This window comes from Solanum stenotomum, chromosome 1 (genome assembly GCF_019186545.1).
Source record: "Solanum stenotomum isolate F172 chromosome 1, ASM1918654v1, whole genome shotgun sequence".
NCBI classification, from domain to species: domain Eukaryota; kingdom Viridiplantae; phylum Streptophyta; class Magnoliopsida; order Solanales; family Solanaceae; genus Solanum; species Solanum stenotomum.
In genome coordinates, this window is record NC_064282.1 from 72,525,233 (window position 1) to 72,541,394 (window position 16,162).

Here is a 16,162-nt window from a genome sequence, read left to right on the forward strand (position 1 = left end):
TAGTGTGCCGAAACGTGACATCGATCCAATATATGTATTGGAACGTGACACCCGATTCAATGTATGTGTCGGAACATGACAACTGATCCAATGTATGTGTCGGAATGTGACACCCGATCCCAATCAACACAACCACAATCACATTCACACTCATAATGTACATAGTCATAATCATACAATCAATTGTCGAATCATGGCATATATTTGTTCATTCATACTCATTTCATTAGTTTTGATCAATAGTGCTTCATTCACACACAAACATGCATTACAATGAAGCAATTACCAACATACATCACACAAACATGAAATCAAACCATCACCTACTTCGAAACCAAGCTTGAATCCCCCTAAGGCACTTGAATCTTCCCTTTCTAGATTCTTTTCACTTGTTCGTGGTCTAAAAACAACAAATTAATGCAATGATAAATAAACGAGGCGTAATTACCTGGATTACAATCGAAATTATCAACCATAGGCCAAGCCTAAGATCCCAATACCCAACTTAGAGCTTTTTCCACCATTAGTTTCAAGTCAAAACCCTCCCCTAATGATAATCACCAATGAATCAAAAATGGATTAGGGGAGTAAAAACCTTACCTTTCTCGCTAGAAGAGGTGGAAAACTGTCAAGAACTTGCCCTGAGTCATTTCTTAACTCTTAAGAACGAAGTTGTAGAATAATAACGTTTTTGGGGTTTAATCCTGACTTAATTTGCGACTAGGCCCCTACGGCGGACCCCATCCTGCCACAATGATCCCGCACTGGCAGAATAAATTCCTCTCTGGCGGCCTGCACGGAGACAGAACGTTGGAATTAGAGTTTCAAACCCCCATTTCACAACACACCTTTAACCCTTGATGTTCAAAAACTACCCATTCACACTAAGATCAGTTTCGGGAGTACTACTCACCCGAATTCGATTCTGTAAAGTCGTACGGGCTCCCTAACGTCTTAGCTATCCACTCATGTAATCAAATTCATTATTAAATCCTTCCTTCATTATCAGATTTCCCTAGACATCACATGACTCAGATTCTGTCCAAATCTGGACTAGGCTAGAAATTTTCAAGTCACTACGCAAAAGTTTTTTGGCCCCAATTCTTTCCCCAATGGATTTTCCCTAACAATGGAAACAAGTCGTTACAATAGATACCAATTTACCCATCACTCGTCCTCGAGTGATCAACTAGTAAAGACTGGATAAAGTAAGGGTAGAGTAGTACCTGAATCATTGAACAACTGTGGATATTTGTCTCGCATGGCCTTCTCGATTTCCTAAGTAGCTTCCTCAACCAGACGATGCTTCCATTGAACTATCACAGACTTTATCTCCTTAGTCCTTAGCTTCCGAATATTGCGATTAAGAATTGCTATCGGTTCCTCCTCATACTGAAGGTTTTTGTCTAACAAAATTGAGTCCCATTTTATGATGTAATCCCTATCCCCTATGATACTTTTTAAACATGAACACATGAAATACCGAATGAACTCCTGATAAGCTAGGAGGTAAAGCCAACCTATAATCCACTAGCCCTACACAATCAAGAATTTTGAATGGTGCAATGTATCGAGGACTGAACTTTCCCTTCTTTCCGAATCTCATCACCCCTTTCATGGGTGACACTTTAAGAAGAACTTGCTCACCGGTGAAATGACATGTCTCTTACCTTATGGTCTGCATACTTTATTGGAGGAGTGGCTGCCGATCTACCCCATGACTAGATAGATAAATGTTTGGATTTTTGCGATTATTTTTTAACAGGGGTTGCTGAGTATCAAAAACTTATTACCCGGAATCCTACTTTTTTAGAACGAGTTGAAGGTGTAGGCATTATTGGGAGAGACGAGGCAGTAAATTGGGGTTTATCGGGACCAATGCTACGAGCTTCCGGAATAGAATGGGATCTTCGTAAAGTTGATCATTATGAGTCTTACGACAAATTTGATTGGCAGGTTCAATGGCAACGAGAAGGGGATTCATTAGATCGTTATTTAGTACGAATCGGTGAAATGACAGAATCCATAAAGATTATTCAACAAGATCTGGAAGGAATTCCAGGAGGGCCTTACGAAAATTTAGAAATGCAACGTTTTGACAGATTAAAAGATCCTGAATGGAATGATTTTGAATATCGGTTTATTAGTAAAAAGCCTTCTCCAACTTTTGAATTGTCGAAACAAGAACTTTATGTGAGAGTTGAAGCCCCAAAAGGAGAATTGGGGATTTTTTTGATAGGCGACCAGAGCGTTAGGTTGCTAGGAGCTTAGCTTGGATGCTTTTTACCTTATCCTGAGCATCCTTCACCGAGTCAACCCCCTAAGAGTTTCACATCTCCAGCCTCAAACCAACCAATTAAATACCTACACATCCTCCCATAAAATGCCTCAATGAAGTCATTTAAATGCTCAAGTGATAAATATGGTTGTATGTAAGCTTAACTAACCACAAAAACTATTCCCAATGACCACCAAAGTTGATCGTACACAAGTTTGCAAAATATTATCAAGGACCTTGACACAATCATCAGGACAAATCCCTTCTCATATAAGCATGATAAAATCAAAATCAATACTTGCTACTATTAGAAGTGAACCTGAAACAATCAACTCACACTTACAATGCCCAAACAATCATAGTTCTTAACAACATTTCCATCCCACAACATAAATTCCCATGAGCCTAAGTTATAAGAATTTGATCTGTAGACATCAGATACTCATCGAAGGATATGTCCAAGCATATAAACCCCCTAATGACACTATCGAAATGCTAGATTTAGTAATTGTGATTGTAGATTACTCTTAAGAACAGTATAATTGGACCCAATAAATCCCCACATTCTACTAAGAAAACATCGCAGGATCGGTACACCTGATCCACCACTAAGGATCCACCCACAAAAGTGAAAACACATGTGAGCATAGCTAGTGAATCATGCTCACAACCATGTACAAAATGAAATAGATGGTCACATAAGAATTTACAAAATAATTATTGAATAGCACTAAAGGTTTTCTTCCGAAGAGCCGATACCTGCCCTTTCCATTCAGTTGACTCCACATACTTTTCACATCATTCCACTAAAGCCCACACTCTTAATACTAACAACCATCAAAAACACTCTGACTATTTACCTTACTATAAACTAACACCTTTAAATGAAAACCTTTCTTAGGTACTGAACAGTCAACACTGATAAACTTTACGACTCAACCCAGGTGTAAGTCCTTTCACTTGCTCAATACCTGATACAATTGATTATTTCTCACCTTGCCAATTCATACCTTGACAAAATATATCACCACGAATGTGGACTTACAATGAAAAATCTGAATTGTAAATTCAACTGTATAACACAATCCCCTTATTTATCAACATTAGCTTGTACCTTGAAGATTTTTATGAATTCATGGATTTTTGCTTAACATTGATCGCATCTCCATCGATCTTACAATATCCTTCACTAAAATTTCAATCGTACTCATTACTAAACTCAAAAACAAAAAACAAAACATCTATCATAACACTCGAGCTATTTTCTGAACACTCATTTCTCTAGTCTTTTCCAATAGTTTTTAACCCATCTGATGGACCCGTGACACTATTACCATAGCCAAAACAAACGAATGAATTCATGCGTCTCGGAACCCAATTCTCTACCCTTTTGGTACCTCTTTAGCCTTTGCAATCAATTAAAATATTCTTGCTCTCGCCCCTCTCTAAAGGTTGTACTACATCCCACTATTTTTTCTTCATTATGACTCTAGCTCTTTTAAATTCTATTCGAGTGGTGTCCCACCATCTATTAAAACCTTCCATACAACGACGTTACTCACCAAATATTAGGAAACCACAATCTTAGATATTCGTAGGTAGTAGTTACTATACAAAATTCGGTTAACCAACAATCTTATTATATAGTAGCATCCTATCAAAATCTATCACAAACTCTTATTACCATTATGCTTAGCTAGCCCTGACTATCACTACAAAGTCAACCTTTTAATCACTATGACACCTCAAACTCAGGTGTACCCATCAAGTTCAAAGGACTAACCCAATTTTATACGCACTTTCTTACTAAAATCGTCAATTGCCTTCACCCAAGTATACTCAATGGGACTTTCTTTATCCATAAACTTGTCATTTCGGTATCAATCCAATCCTTTATGGCTTAAGATAAAATCACAAGTCCTCATACTACCGTCCTTCTTCTTAACAAACAAGACAAGAGCACCCAACGTGGAAGCACTAGGACGGATGAAGCCTTTATCAAGAAGCTCCTGGATTTGAGCTTTAAGCTCTCTCAATTCTGTCCGAGCCATGCGATAAGGAGGAATGGAGATGGGCTGAGTTCTAGTTTCCAAGTCAATGCAAAAATTTATCCCTATCCGCTGGAATACTAGGCAAATCGGTAGGAAATACTTCCTTGAATTCAGACACTACATGAATAGGCTCAAAAGAGGGAGACTCAACATCAAAACCTTAAATATGAGCCAAATAAGCCAAATATCCCTGCCCCACAATTTCCCTAGACCGCACGAAAGATATGACCTTAGCTGGTTTAGGCTTGTACACCCCTTCCCACTCTAATATTTCCCTACCCGGGATCTCTAGAGTTACCGACTTAGTTTTACAATTAAGCGCATCATAATATGGGGACAACCAAGTCATGCCTAAGATTATATCAAATTTAGACATATCCAGAATCGCCAAGTTAGTCCAAGTCTGAAAACCCATAAACAAAACAGGACAAGCACGATATACATGGGTGACTATGACTGACTCTCCAACCGGGGTAGAAACATGAATGAGGGCATCAAGTACATCACAAACTACATCAAATCCCAAGGCAAACTGAAACATATGAATAAGTAAAACTCGGATCAAACAAAATAGTAGCCATCCGGTCAAAGACAAGAATATCACCTGCGATCACTGCATCAGACACCTCAGCCTCGCTCTTGCCTGGAAAGGCATAAAACTGAGCCCTGTCATCTTGATGGGAAACCTCCTTGCCTGGTTCAACACAATTGTAACACTCTTAATAACTTAACCAGGTAAGCATCACTGTTATTGTAGTAGTCGTGTCATGACCCTCTTTGATATACACTCAATCTTGGAAATCGTAGTAGAGATTCTAACCTAAATTATCGCAACATAATTTCATCATTTACTAAGCAAACCATACTTGTTATGACACAATACTAAATGTATTTTCCAAAGTAATGGTGTTCATTATCTAGCCTTCCCTTACAAAACTTCTCGAATGTTGTCACCTTGGCAAAGTCTTCTGACTTCACCCCTTTCTACCTCCATCACAAAATCAACCACTTCGTGAAAAGATTTTGCTAAAGCAGTCACCTATAAGCTTGAATCTGCATATCTGACCTTAATCCCTTCACAAAATGACGAATTTTCCCTTTTAGACTGAAGCAAAGTGGACTACCATATTTGGATTGAACACAAACTTTTGCCTTAAAGGCTGTAACAAAAACAAATATATTATGTTGCTCTATATTTAGGAACTCATCGCTACTCCTATCCCTCAAAGTTCAAGGTATATACTTCTCCATACAGAAAGATATAAAATGTTTCCCAAATCCCGAGTAGTGCATTTACTAGTCGGCACTCTACATGAGACCACCACCACATTTTGGTGTCTCCCTTGAATTGGTATATTATAAATTCAACGCCAAATCACTCTACCTTATCCATCTTATGAAGCAGCTCATGAAAATCAACAAGAAAATCGTAAGAATCTTTAGATTCAGTACCTATGAAGAATAAGGTTTCAACCTTAAGAACATAAATAAAACCTCATGTTTGTCACTAGTCATTACATGCCCACATTGAATTAGGAAACATGCTTATTTGGAAGGACACATCCTCTCTTGCTAGTGTTGGTGTTACCACTTCTGCTACTCTAGTTCTGACTATAGAGTTTAGGAGGAAAGATACCAATTTGTATCACCTAGATACCAATTGGATTCAAGTAATAGCACGAAGAAAGAAAGAAATGCTTCCCTAACGTCCTATAGCCTCTTGAAGAAAAGTACAGACGTCTCCATATCATTCCGCTAGACTCTACTAAACTCATTTTGGTACAATGAGATCAACAAACCTAGGGCTCTAATACCAAATTTGTCACGACCCAGACCGTCGTGATTGTCACCCACACTACCTTTCGGTGGGAGAACCATTACTACAACCCGACTAAGCAACCTTAATCACAAAACTACACATTTAAATATATGGAATCAGGTTTAAATATCAAGAAGTATGGAGTTCCCATAAACTCCGAAGTTCAACAAACAATTACCAAAAATATTGTGTAAATTAACCCCTAGAACTGAAAGTCATTGTACCAAAACATCTAAAGTGCAACAAGTCTAAGAAGAAGGGGTACATCCTTAACCAAACATAAGAAGTATCTAAGCAATAGTTTGAGTCCGAAGAGAATGGACCAAACAAAATGAAGGACTCTATGGCAGCCTGAAAGAATTGGCTCACCCTTGAAATCCGGTCTCGATCACTGATCTCCTAGTTGAGGTCTATCAATAGTCGCCTGAAGATGCCCCGTACTTAACAAAGAACGAGTAAGTGCATTATCAATACACAACCACTGTGTACTAGGAGGATCATGCGACTATTCCACTAAGCGAACATATACAAGAAATCACAACATTGTAAACATGGCATGTACAAAATATATATACACCGACTATCATTTCAAGAGCAATGCAGAATTCCACATTCTCAATAACAAGTAGATATGACAATTCAATGGTCCTCTCATAGAAACCATACCCAAACTGTTAGCGTGCCGAAACGTCACACCCGATCCCAATCGACACAACCACAATCACATTCACACTCATAATGTACATAATCGCAATCATACAATCAAGTGTTGAATTTGCATACATTTGTTCATTCATACTCATTTCATTAGTTTTGATCAATAGTGCTTCATTCACGTACATACATTACAATGAAGCAATTACCAACATACATCACACAAACATGAAATCAAACCATCACGTACCTTGAAACCAAGCTTGAATCCCCTTAATGCACTTAAATCTTCCCTTTCCAGATTCTTTCCGCTTGTTCGTGGTCTAAAAATAACAAATTAATGCAAGGATCAATGCCTAGTTACCTAGATTACGAAATTATCAACTGTAGGCCAAGCCCAAGATCACAATACCCAACTTAGGGCTTTTTACACCATTAGTTTCAGGTCAAAACCCTCCTCCAATGATAATCACCAATGAATCTAAGTTCTACGGATCGAAAAATGTATTAGGGGAGTAAAAACCTTACCTTTGACTCTAAAAGAAGTGGAAAACTGTCAAGACCTTGCACTGGGTCGTTTCTTAACTCTCAAGAACGAAGTTGCAGAATAATAAGTTTTTGGGGTTTAATCTCGACTCAATTTGTGACTGGGCCGCTACGGTGGACCCCATCCGGCCACAACAGCCTTGCCCTGGCGAGATAAGTCCCTCCCTGGCGGCTTGCGCGAAGATAGAATGTCGGAATTAGAGTTTGAAACCCCCATTTCATATCACACCATCAACTCTTGACATTCAAAAACTACCCGTTTACGCTAAGATTAGTTTCGAAAGTTTTAACCACCTGAATTCGATTCCGTAAAGCCACCCTAACGTCTTGGATATCTACTCATGTAATCAAATTCATTATTAAATCTCTCATTCATTACCATTTTTCCCTAGACCTCACATGACTCAGATTCCAATTTGGACTAGGCTATGAATTTTCAAGTCACTACTCTAAAGTTTTCTTGCCCCAATGGCTTTTCCCTAACGATGGAAACAAGTCGTTACATGGGTTGTGTTTAAAGGTGCCTTCATAGGGCATTTCTTTCCCCGTGAGAGAGGCAAAGGCAAGAGAATTCCTCACTCTTAAGAAGGAATCTATAAGTGTGCATGAGTATAGCATTAAGTTCACTCAACTATCCCGCTATGCTCTGGAGCTGGTTGCTGATATAAGGAGCATGATGAGTTTGTTTGTTTCTGGGGTGTCTCGTCTGTCAAGCAAAGTTTGTAAGGTAGCTATGTTGATAGGAGACATGGAAATAACAAGAATTATGATTCATGTGCTGCAGGTGGAGGAAGATAAGCTGAGAGAAAGAGAAGAGTTTCAAAATAAGAAAGCTAAATCAACTGGAATGTGTCTGGACAACAGAAGAGTAATGTGAACCGGTTGTCTTTCCAACAAAAGCAAAATGGACCTGCTCCATCATCTTCCAGTACACCTGCACCAAGGAACATAAGTGAATTCAAGAATAAAAATTCACAGAATTTCAAAGCCAGACCTGCACAGTCTCAGGGTAGTGTTCCACAAGGAGGTAATGAGACTCCTGCATGTGCTAAGTATGGTGGGAATTACTCAAGAGTGTGTTGCAATGGCTCCACTGGTTGATTCAAGTGTGGTAAGAATTGTCACTTCATGAGAGAGTGCCCAAAAAATAGGTAAGGTAGTGGTAATAGGGAAATAGAGCCCAATCTTCTTTAGTGGCTCCGCCAGACAGAGCTGCAGCTAGAGGAGCTACCTGCGGGACATGCGGAGGAGTAAACCGTTTATATCCTATCACTTGTCGCCAAGAGCAAGAGATTTCGCTAGATGTTGTCACTCATATGATCAAAGTCTTTTCTTTTGATGTATATGCATTGCTAGATCCAGGTGTGAGTCAATCTTTTGTGATTCCTTATATAACTATAAGGTTTGATATTATTCCCAAACAACTTCTTGAGTCCTTCAATGTTTCTACACCTGTCAGTGAATCTATTCTAGGTGAGAGAGTTTATCATTATTATACCATTTATGTCAATCACAAGGACACCATAGCTAACCTAGTCAAGTTAGACATGGTAGATTTTGATATTATTCTAGGTATGGACTGACTTCATGCCTATTATGCCTCAGTTGATTGTAGAACTCGAGTAGTTAAGTTCCAGTTTCCTAATAAGCCAATCATAGATTGGAGGAGTAGTTCATCACTGCCTAAGGGTCGTTTCATTTCATACCTTAAGGCGAGAAAATTAGTTTCCAAGGAGTGCATCTATCACTTAGTCCTAGTTAATGACTCTAGTGTTGAGACACCACTTATTTAGTTAGTTCAAGTTATGAGTGAGTTTCCAGAGTTCTTTCTAGACGATCTTCCTGGAGTCCTAAGAGAGAAATAGACTTCAGTATAGATATTCTTTCCAATACTCATCCTATCTCTATTCCGGCATATGTAATGGCTCCAGTTGAGTTGAAAGAGTTAAAAGAGCAGTTAAAATATCTTCTTGAGAAAGTCTTTATTCGACCAAATGTCTCACCTTGGGGCGCTCCGGTCTTATTTGTGAGGAAGAAAGATGGTTCTCTTAGATTGTGTATAGATTTCCATCAGTTGAACAAGGTTACTATCAAGAATAAGTATCATGTTCTGAGAATTGATGATCTTTTCGATCAACTTTAGGGTGCCACTTGTTTTTCTAGGATAGACCTCAGATCAGGCTATCATCAGTTGAGAGTAAGAGAAAGTGTCATCTCTAAGATAGCTTTCAGGACTCGCTTTGGTCATTATGAGTTTCTGGTTATGTCTTTTGGCTAACTAATGCTCCTGCAACATTCATGGCTCTTATGAACAAAGTATTCAATACTTATCTTGATATGTTTGTTATTATATTCATTGATGACATTCAAATCTATTCCAGGAATGAGGAAGATCATGCTAGTTATCTTAGAATAGTTCTTGAAACTCTCAAGGATAGAGAGTTGTATGCTAAATTTTCTAAGTGTGAGTTTTGGATTGAGTCAGTGGCATTCTTAGGTCACATTTTTTTGGTGATGGAATTCGAGTTGATATTCAAAAGATTGAGGCAGTGCAGAACTGGCCTAGACCCACATCTCCAACTGATATTAGGAGTTTCTTGGGATTGGCTGATTATTATAGGATTTTTTTCGAGAGGTTCTCATATATTTCATCCCCGTTGACCAAGTCGACTCATAAAATAGTTAAGTTCCAATGGTCTGAAGCTTGTGAGAAAAGCTTTCAAGAATTGAAAACTAGGTTGACTACTGCCCCAGTATTGACCTTAGCAGAAGGTACGAAAGGTTTTGTGGTATATTGTAAAGCGTCCAGAGTTGGACAGGGTTGTGTATTGATGCAAAATTGCAAAGTTATAGCTTATGCCTCCAGACAACTTAAGATTCACGAGAAGAATTACCCAACCCATGATTTAGAGTTGGCTACCATAGTTTTTGCGTTGAAAATATGGTGACACTATCTGTATGGTGTTCATCGATAACAAGAGCCTTCAGTATGTGTTCAGTCCAAAAGAGCTTAATCTCAAATCAAGAAGGTGGTTGGAATTACTCAAGGATTATGACATGAGTTTTCTCTATCACCTCTGTTGCCTTAAGCGGTTTGTCTATGGGTAGAACTTCCCATGTTGAGGAGAACAACTAAGAGTTAGCAAAAGATGTGAATAGACTTGCTCGATTGGTAGTCCGGTTGATGGATTCCAATGAAAGAGGAGTGGTGGTGATGAATGGGGCTGCATCGTCACTAGTGTCAAAAGTGAAAGAGAAACAAGAACAATATCTATTTTGCTTAAATTGAAGGTAAATGTTCATAAGAAAACAATGATGGCTTTTGAACAAGGGGGAGATGGTGTATTGAGGTATCAAGGTAGATTGTGTATATGAACTTCAAGAGAGGATCATGGAGGAATCTTATAGCTCCAGATATTCTTTCCATCTGGGTTCCACAAAGATGTATCGGGACTTGAGAGAAGTCTATTGGTGGAGTAGTATGAAGAGGGGTATTGGTGAGTTCGTTGCTAAGTGCTCGAATTGTCAACAAGTCAAGGTAGAGCACCAGAGGCCTGGTAGTATTGCTCAGAGCATAGACCTTCTAGAATGGAAGGGGGAGATGATCAATATGGATTTTATTACTAGTTTACGGTGGTCTCGCAGACAGCATGGCTCGATTTGGGTGATTGTAGATCGAATGACTAAATCAGCCCATTTCTTAGTGGTAAAGACTCCTTTTACAACAGAGGATTATGCCAAGCTATATATCTAAGAGAAAGTTAGACTTCATGGAGTTTCGGTGTCCATTATTTTTGTTAGAAGTGTGCAATTCACCGTACAATTATGGAAGTCTTTCCAGAAAGGTTTGGGTTCTAAGGTAATTCTAAGTACTACTTTCCTTCCTTAGACCAATGGTCAAGCAGAGCGCACAATATAGACTTTAGAGGATATATTTAGGGCGTGTGTGATCTATTTCAAGGGTAATTAGGATGATCACTTGCCTCTCATTGAGTTTGCATACACCAATAATTATCACTCTAGCATCCAAATGACTCCCTATGAGGCTATTTATGGAAGAAGATGTAGATCTCCTATTGGATGGTCTGAGGTTGGGTTGATAGGACCATACTTGGTTCATCAAGCTATGGAAAAGTTGAAAACTATTCAAGAAAGGTTGAAAACAGCTCAGAGTCATCAGAAATCCTATACAGATGTTAGGAAAAGAGAATTTGAGTTTGAGGTAGATGATTGGGTTTATTTGAAGGTTTCATCCATGAACGGTGTTATGAGATTTGGTAAGAATGGGAAGCTTAGTCCCTGATATATTGGTCCTGACAAGATATCCAAGAGGATTAGCAATGTAGCCTATGAGTTGGAGCTACCGCCAGAGTTGGTAGCAGTTCATCTGGTATTTCACATTTCTATGTTGAAGAATTGTATGGGCAATCCTTCACTTATTATATAGATTGAAAATATTGGTATTAAGGATAGCATGTCTGACGAGGAGATTCCCATTCAGACTCTAGATCGTCACGTTTGGAAGTTGAGGAGCAAGGAAGTAGCATTAGTCAAGGTCTTATGTAGGAATCAGTTTGTTGAGGAAGCTACTTGGGAGGCTGAGGAGGATATGAAGAAGAGATATCCACATCTCTTTTAGCCCTGAGAGATTCCCAATGAAGGTACTAATTCTTTTCTTAGTACTTTTTAAGTTGAAATGTAGTGTTAATTTACATGTTGAATGTTAGAGTTAGGTGCTAAATGCTTCCACCCTTAGTTCTACTTTAGAGTGATCTCATTCGAGGACGAATGTTCCCAAAGGGGAGATAATGTAACATCCTTCCTTAGAAAGAGCTAAAAATAGAAAGAACTAATTTGGAAAGAGAAAAAATTGAAATTTTGCAAGCTATGCATAGGTTATGAGTTTTGGATCAACTTCAAACGACCATAAATTTCAGTACAGGATGCGTTAGATGGCCCATAAGATTTCAAATGAGATTCCTAATGAAGGTACTAATTCTTTTCTTAGTACTTTTTAAGTTGATATGATGTGTTAATTTGCATGTTGAATGTTAGAGTTGGGTGTTAAATGCTTCCACCCTTAGTTCTACTTTAGAGTGATCTCATTCGAGGACGAATGTTCCCAAGGGGGAGATATTGTAACACCCCACCTTAGAAAGAGCTAAGAGTAGAAAGAACTATTTTGGAAAGAGAAAAATCTGAAATTCTATGCATAAGTTATGAGTATTGGATCAACTTCAAACGACCATAACTTTTAGTGCATGATGCGTTAGGTGGCCCATAAGATATCAAATGAATGGTCTTTGAATCCTCTTTCCAATGCCACCTAGTTTTCTAAATTTTGAGCTTGTATGAGGGAGATATTCCCGTTTGAATTTAGCATGTCTAGTTAAGGAAAGTTACCCGAAAATATGATGGGTATTTTGATCTTTTCCTTACCCCATCAGCTTAAAACGAATAAAGGTAATATTTAGGGATCTAAACTAATGTGGTTTAGTTTTCACAATACTAATTACGCTTAGGTTTTTAGATGAAAGTTCAAGAAGAGAAAAGAGGAGAAAAGAGGAAAAGGTTCTAGGCGTTCATCGATATTTCTTGCGAATCGAGGAGTTTTTCGCCAAGGGTATATCCCTAAAAGGTATGTTAGTTCTCATAGTGTTGGGTTTGTTCACCCACACACCAATCATGCTATTTTAATGCAATTTCATTCTAAAAGTCGAAGGATTTGAGTTCTTGGTAAGTTTTCCTAAAATTCCATTCATAATCTTGATTGTTGGGATTTTGATGAGTTCGTGAGATAAAATTTAGTGATTTGAGGAGTTTTTTGAGTAGATTATCATGAACTTATGTAGGGTATTCGAATCTAAGTGATTGGAAAAGAAACCTTTCGATTCTAGGCGAATTAGGGTCAGAAAACGAGAAAGAAAATTTGTCAGAAAAATTGGGGCAGAGGCTGGCGCCGCGCGCCAACCAATGCGCCAGAAAAGTACTTTTGTAGTTTGGGGGTTGGTGCCTTGAACCAACCAGTGCTCCCCAACTACTATTCTGTAGTTCTAGGGCTGGCACCCTGCGCCACATAGAGCGCCAGGGTCGCCTACCCCTACCTGTTCTCCATCACTTAGCCCGTATGTGTTCTTTCAAAGGGTACCTTTACTCCTCTTTTATTCTAACTACTCTAAACTACTTCTGAATATCTAGAAATCGTTCAAAACATGGATCATCACATCGAAGTCATAATTCAAATTCAAGGTAGAGGTAAGAGTCAAGTCTTGAGAATTATTCGAGTCATTTTAAGAAGTCTTTTTACAATCTTTTAAACTTGTTTTAAGACTTGAGCATTTGAGTTTGAGAATGAGTAGAGCTCAGTTTATTTTCTTGAAAATGATATGTGGAAACTTAGTAATCCCAAGAGAAATGTTTTTAAATTTAAGAAAAGAGGAAACACCAATTTCCAAAAGAGTTCATGAGCAGTTTTGAGTACTATCTCTGTTTAGAGAAGCCTTTTGAGTAATAATCTCGAAGTTGAGGATGAAGAAATGTTTTCTTTAAAACATAATGAGCTAAGTTATATTTTGGAGGTAGTATGTAGCACCGATATGGGGGAGAGTTCTAACAACTCACAGCCCCCATAAACCATGTAGCCAACGTGGGTAGAAAGGATCATACTTTTTAGATGATTCTTTATTGCTTTTTTAGCATAAACTAGTGGATCCACTTAGTTGAGGAGTTCTATACCCCATAAAGGTATAGGAGAGTTCTGGCAGCATTGGTGAGATATTGTATCATCACATAGCTCATAGTGATAGTTGTCGGTTAGAGAATCTCCCAAACAGAGTTTATTTTGTATTTTTACATACAAAATTAGTTATATTGTATTTTTCAATACATTGAGTTGTTATCTACTATTTTAAAAGATTTTCTTTATATCGCATTAATTTATTATTTTTATATTGAAATGAGTTGAAATTGAGCTAAGTTGAGACGAGGTAAGTTGTTTCTTGTGTTCTAGTTCAAGCATATGTCATGTTTTAGATTTCCCTTTGCATTCTTGTACATTCCATGTACTGATCCCATTTGTCTTGCACCTTTTATGATGCAGATACAAGTAACCAGAATCAGCAACCATAGCGCTTCGTTGATTCAGTTGAGTTCCAGAGTTGTTTTGTGAGCCTCCTTACTTTCGGAGGATCCCTTATTTATATGCAGTTATTTCAGTTTGTTAGGATGATCAGGGGTCTTTTTCCGACATCCCTCATAGTATTAGAGGCTTAATATATAAATAGACGGTAGTGCATGAGTCTTTTCATTTTTGGTTTGTTGAATGTCTTACAGTAAAACCTCTATAAATTAATACTCGGTAAATTAATAATCTTTCTAAAGTAATATTTACCTCCGTTCCCGACTTGGGCGAATGGACAAAAACACCGATTTCGATAAGATAATAAGATAATATATTTCCAGAAGACTCCTATATAAATATATGGTCCCATTAATATCATAAATTAATAATTCTTTAAAAGTACAAATATATTTAAGACAATTTAGTGAAATTTGATTCTATTGTGTTCTATTTTTTCTTAAAACTTAAATCTAGTTGAAGCTCATCTCTCACTTTTCTTATTGCATCAAAGAGCTCTTATGTTGTCTTTTCGAACTGCACCATAAAATTGTGAAGAGTTCTAGATGCGATAAGTGCTTCCTTACGTGTAACTAGCTCCAAAGGTATAGTATCATTTTCAACTTCATCATCAACATTGCTTTTTTTCGATGGTATCCACAATTTCTTCTAAGCTCTAGACCTCTGAACATGTATCACTTTCACACGGATAATCCAACATGTTATTGACATCCATTTTATTGTGGTAACCGAGATCATTAATTATCAACTCAAGTTCATGAGTGACATTTTCACAAGTGGGATCATTCAAATTCTCTGAGATTGCACCCCCCGAACGAATCTTACTGTGTCGAAAAAAAATTGCTATTGTCTCTTGCTGAAAATTTGTTGTCCGAGCAGGGATTGCAAAATTGATAGCATCTAAAACATTAATCTTTGCTGGATTAGTTTGTCCCACTTCACAGCCTTCTAATGTCCTATGACAAAATCTGTTACGATAATACATCTTGAAAGCTCTTATTATCCTAGCATCACAAGGTTGAATTTTGGATGTCATGTTGGGTGGCAAGAAAAAACAATTCAACATTTTGTAGTCCTTCAATATTTCTATTATGGGCTGGACAACTATCTACCACAAGCTAAACTCGTCTATAATGCATTTTGTGGTTAAATCAACGAATATATTCATAAAAATACACAGTTGTCATCCATGCTCTTTTGTTTGCACGATAGAGACCGTTCAATAAATATGATACATAAATTAGTAAGATACTATGATTTTGATGTATTCGTTGTATTTTATGTTTAAGAGCCTGTTTGGATGGGCTTTTAAGCTGGTCAAACTAGCTTAAAAGCCAGTTTTTGACTTATTAGAGTGTTTGGCAATTATCAAATTGACTTATTTTAAGCCAAAAGCTAAAAGCTAGGGAGGGGGGGGAGGTTTTTTTTTTGTAACTTAAAAGCCCTTTTATGTTGACCAAGTATATTACCTTTTTGCCCTTAATTCTTTTATAAAATTTCTAAATTGCCCATATTGAATTATTATTATTATTATTAATATTATTATTATTATATTATTATTATTATTATAATAATTATAATTATAATTATTATTATTATTATTATTATTATTATTATTATTATTATTATTATTATTACTATTACTATTATTATTTTTATTATTGTTATTATTATTA

The 16,162-nt window shown here is 37.4% G+C and overlaps 2 protein-coding genes across 2 annotated transcripts in view; one reads left to right on the forward strand and one right to left on the reverse strand.

Moving 5' to 3' along the window:
- Positions 1–1,654: 1,654 nt before the first annotated feature.
- Positions 1,655–2,271, forward strand: LOC125856413 (NAD(P)H-quinone oxidoreductase subunit H, chloroplastic-like). The gene is made up of 2 exons (XM_049535949.1): positions 1,655–1,676; positions 1,766–2,271. Exons 1-2 carry the CDS (start codon positions 1,655–1,657, stop codon positions 2,269–2,271), a joined length of 528 nt encoding a protein of 175 aa, XP_049391906.1.
- A 2,101-nt stretch (positions 2,272–4,372) lies between these two features.
- Positions 4,373–16,162, reverse strand: part of LOC125856420 (uncharacterized) — an 18,950-nt gene continuing 7,160 nt past the window's right edge. The window contains exons 6-7 of the mRNA XM_049535962.1: positions 4,934–5,023; positions 4,373–4,446 (exon numbers count right to left, since the gene is read on the reverse strand). Of these exons, the coding sequence (XP_049391919.1) occupies positions 4,373–4,446; positions 4,934–5,023 (164 nt within the window). The remainder of the gene's footprint in view (positions 4,447–4,933; positions 5,024–16,162) is intronic.

What these genes read in the sequence shown, in the direction of transcription:
- LOC125856413 (XM_049535949.1), top strand. Translation starts at nt 1,655, where the DNA reads ATGACATGTCTCTTACCTTATG. An exon ending in GACATGTCTCTTACCTTATG is followed by an intron (nt 1,677 to 1,765) that starts GTCTGCATACTT and finishes ATTTTTTAACAG; the next exon opens with GGGTTGCTGAGTATCAAAAA.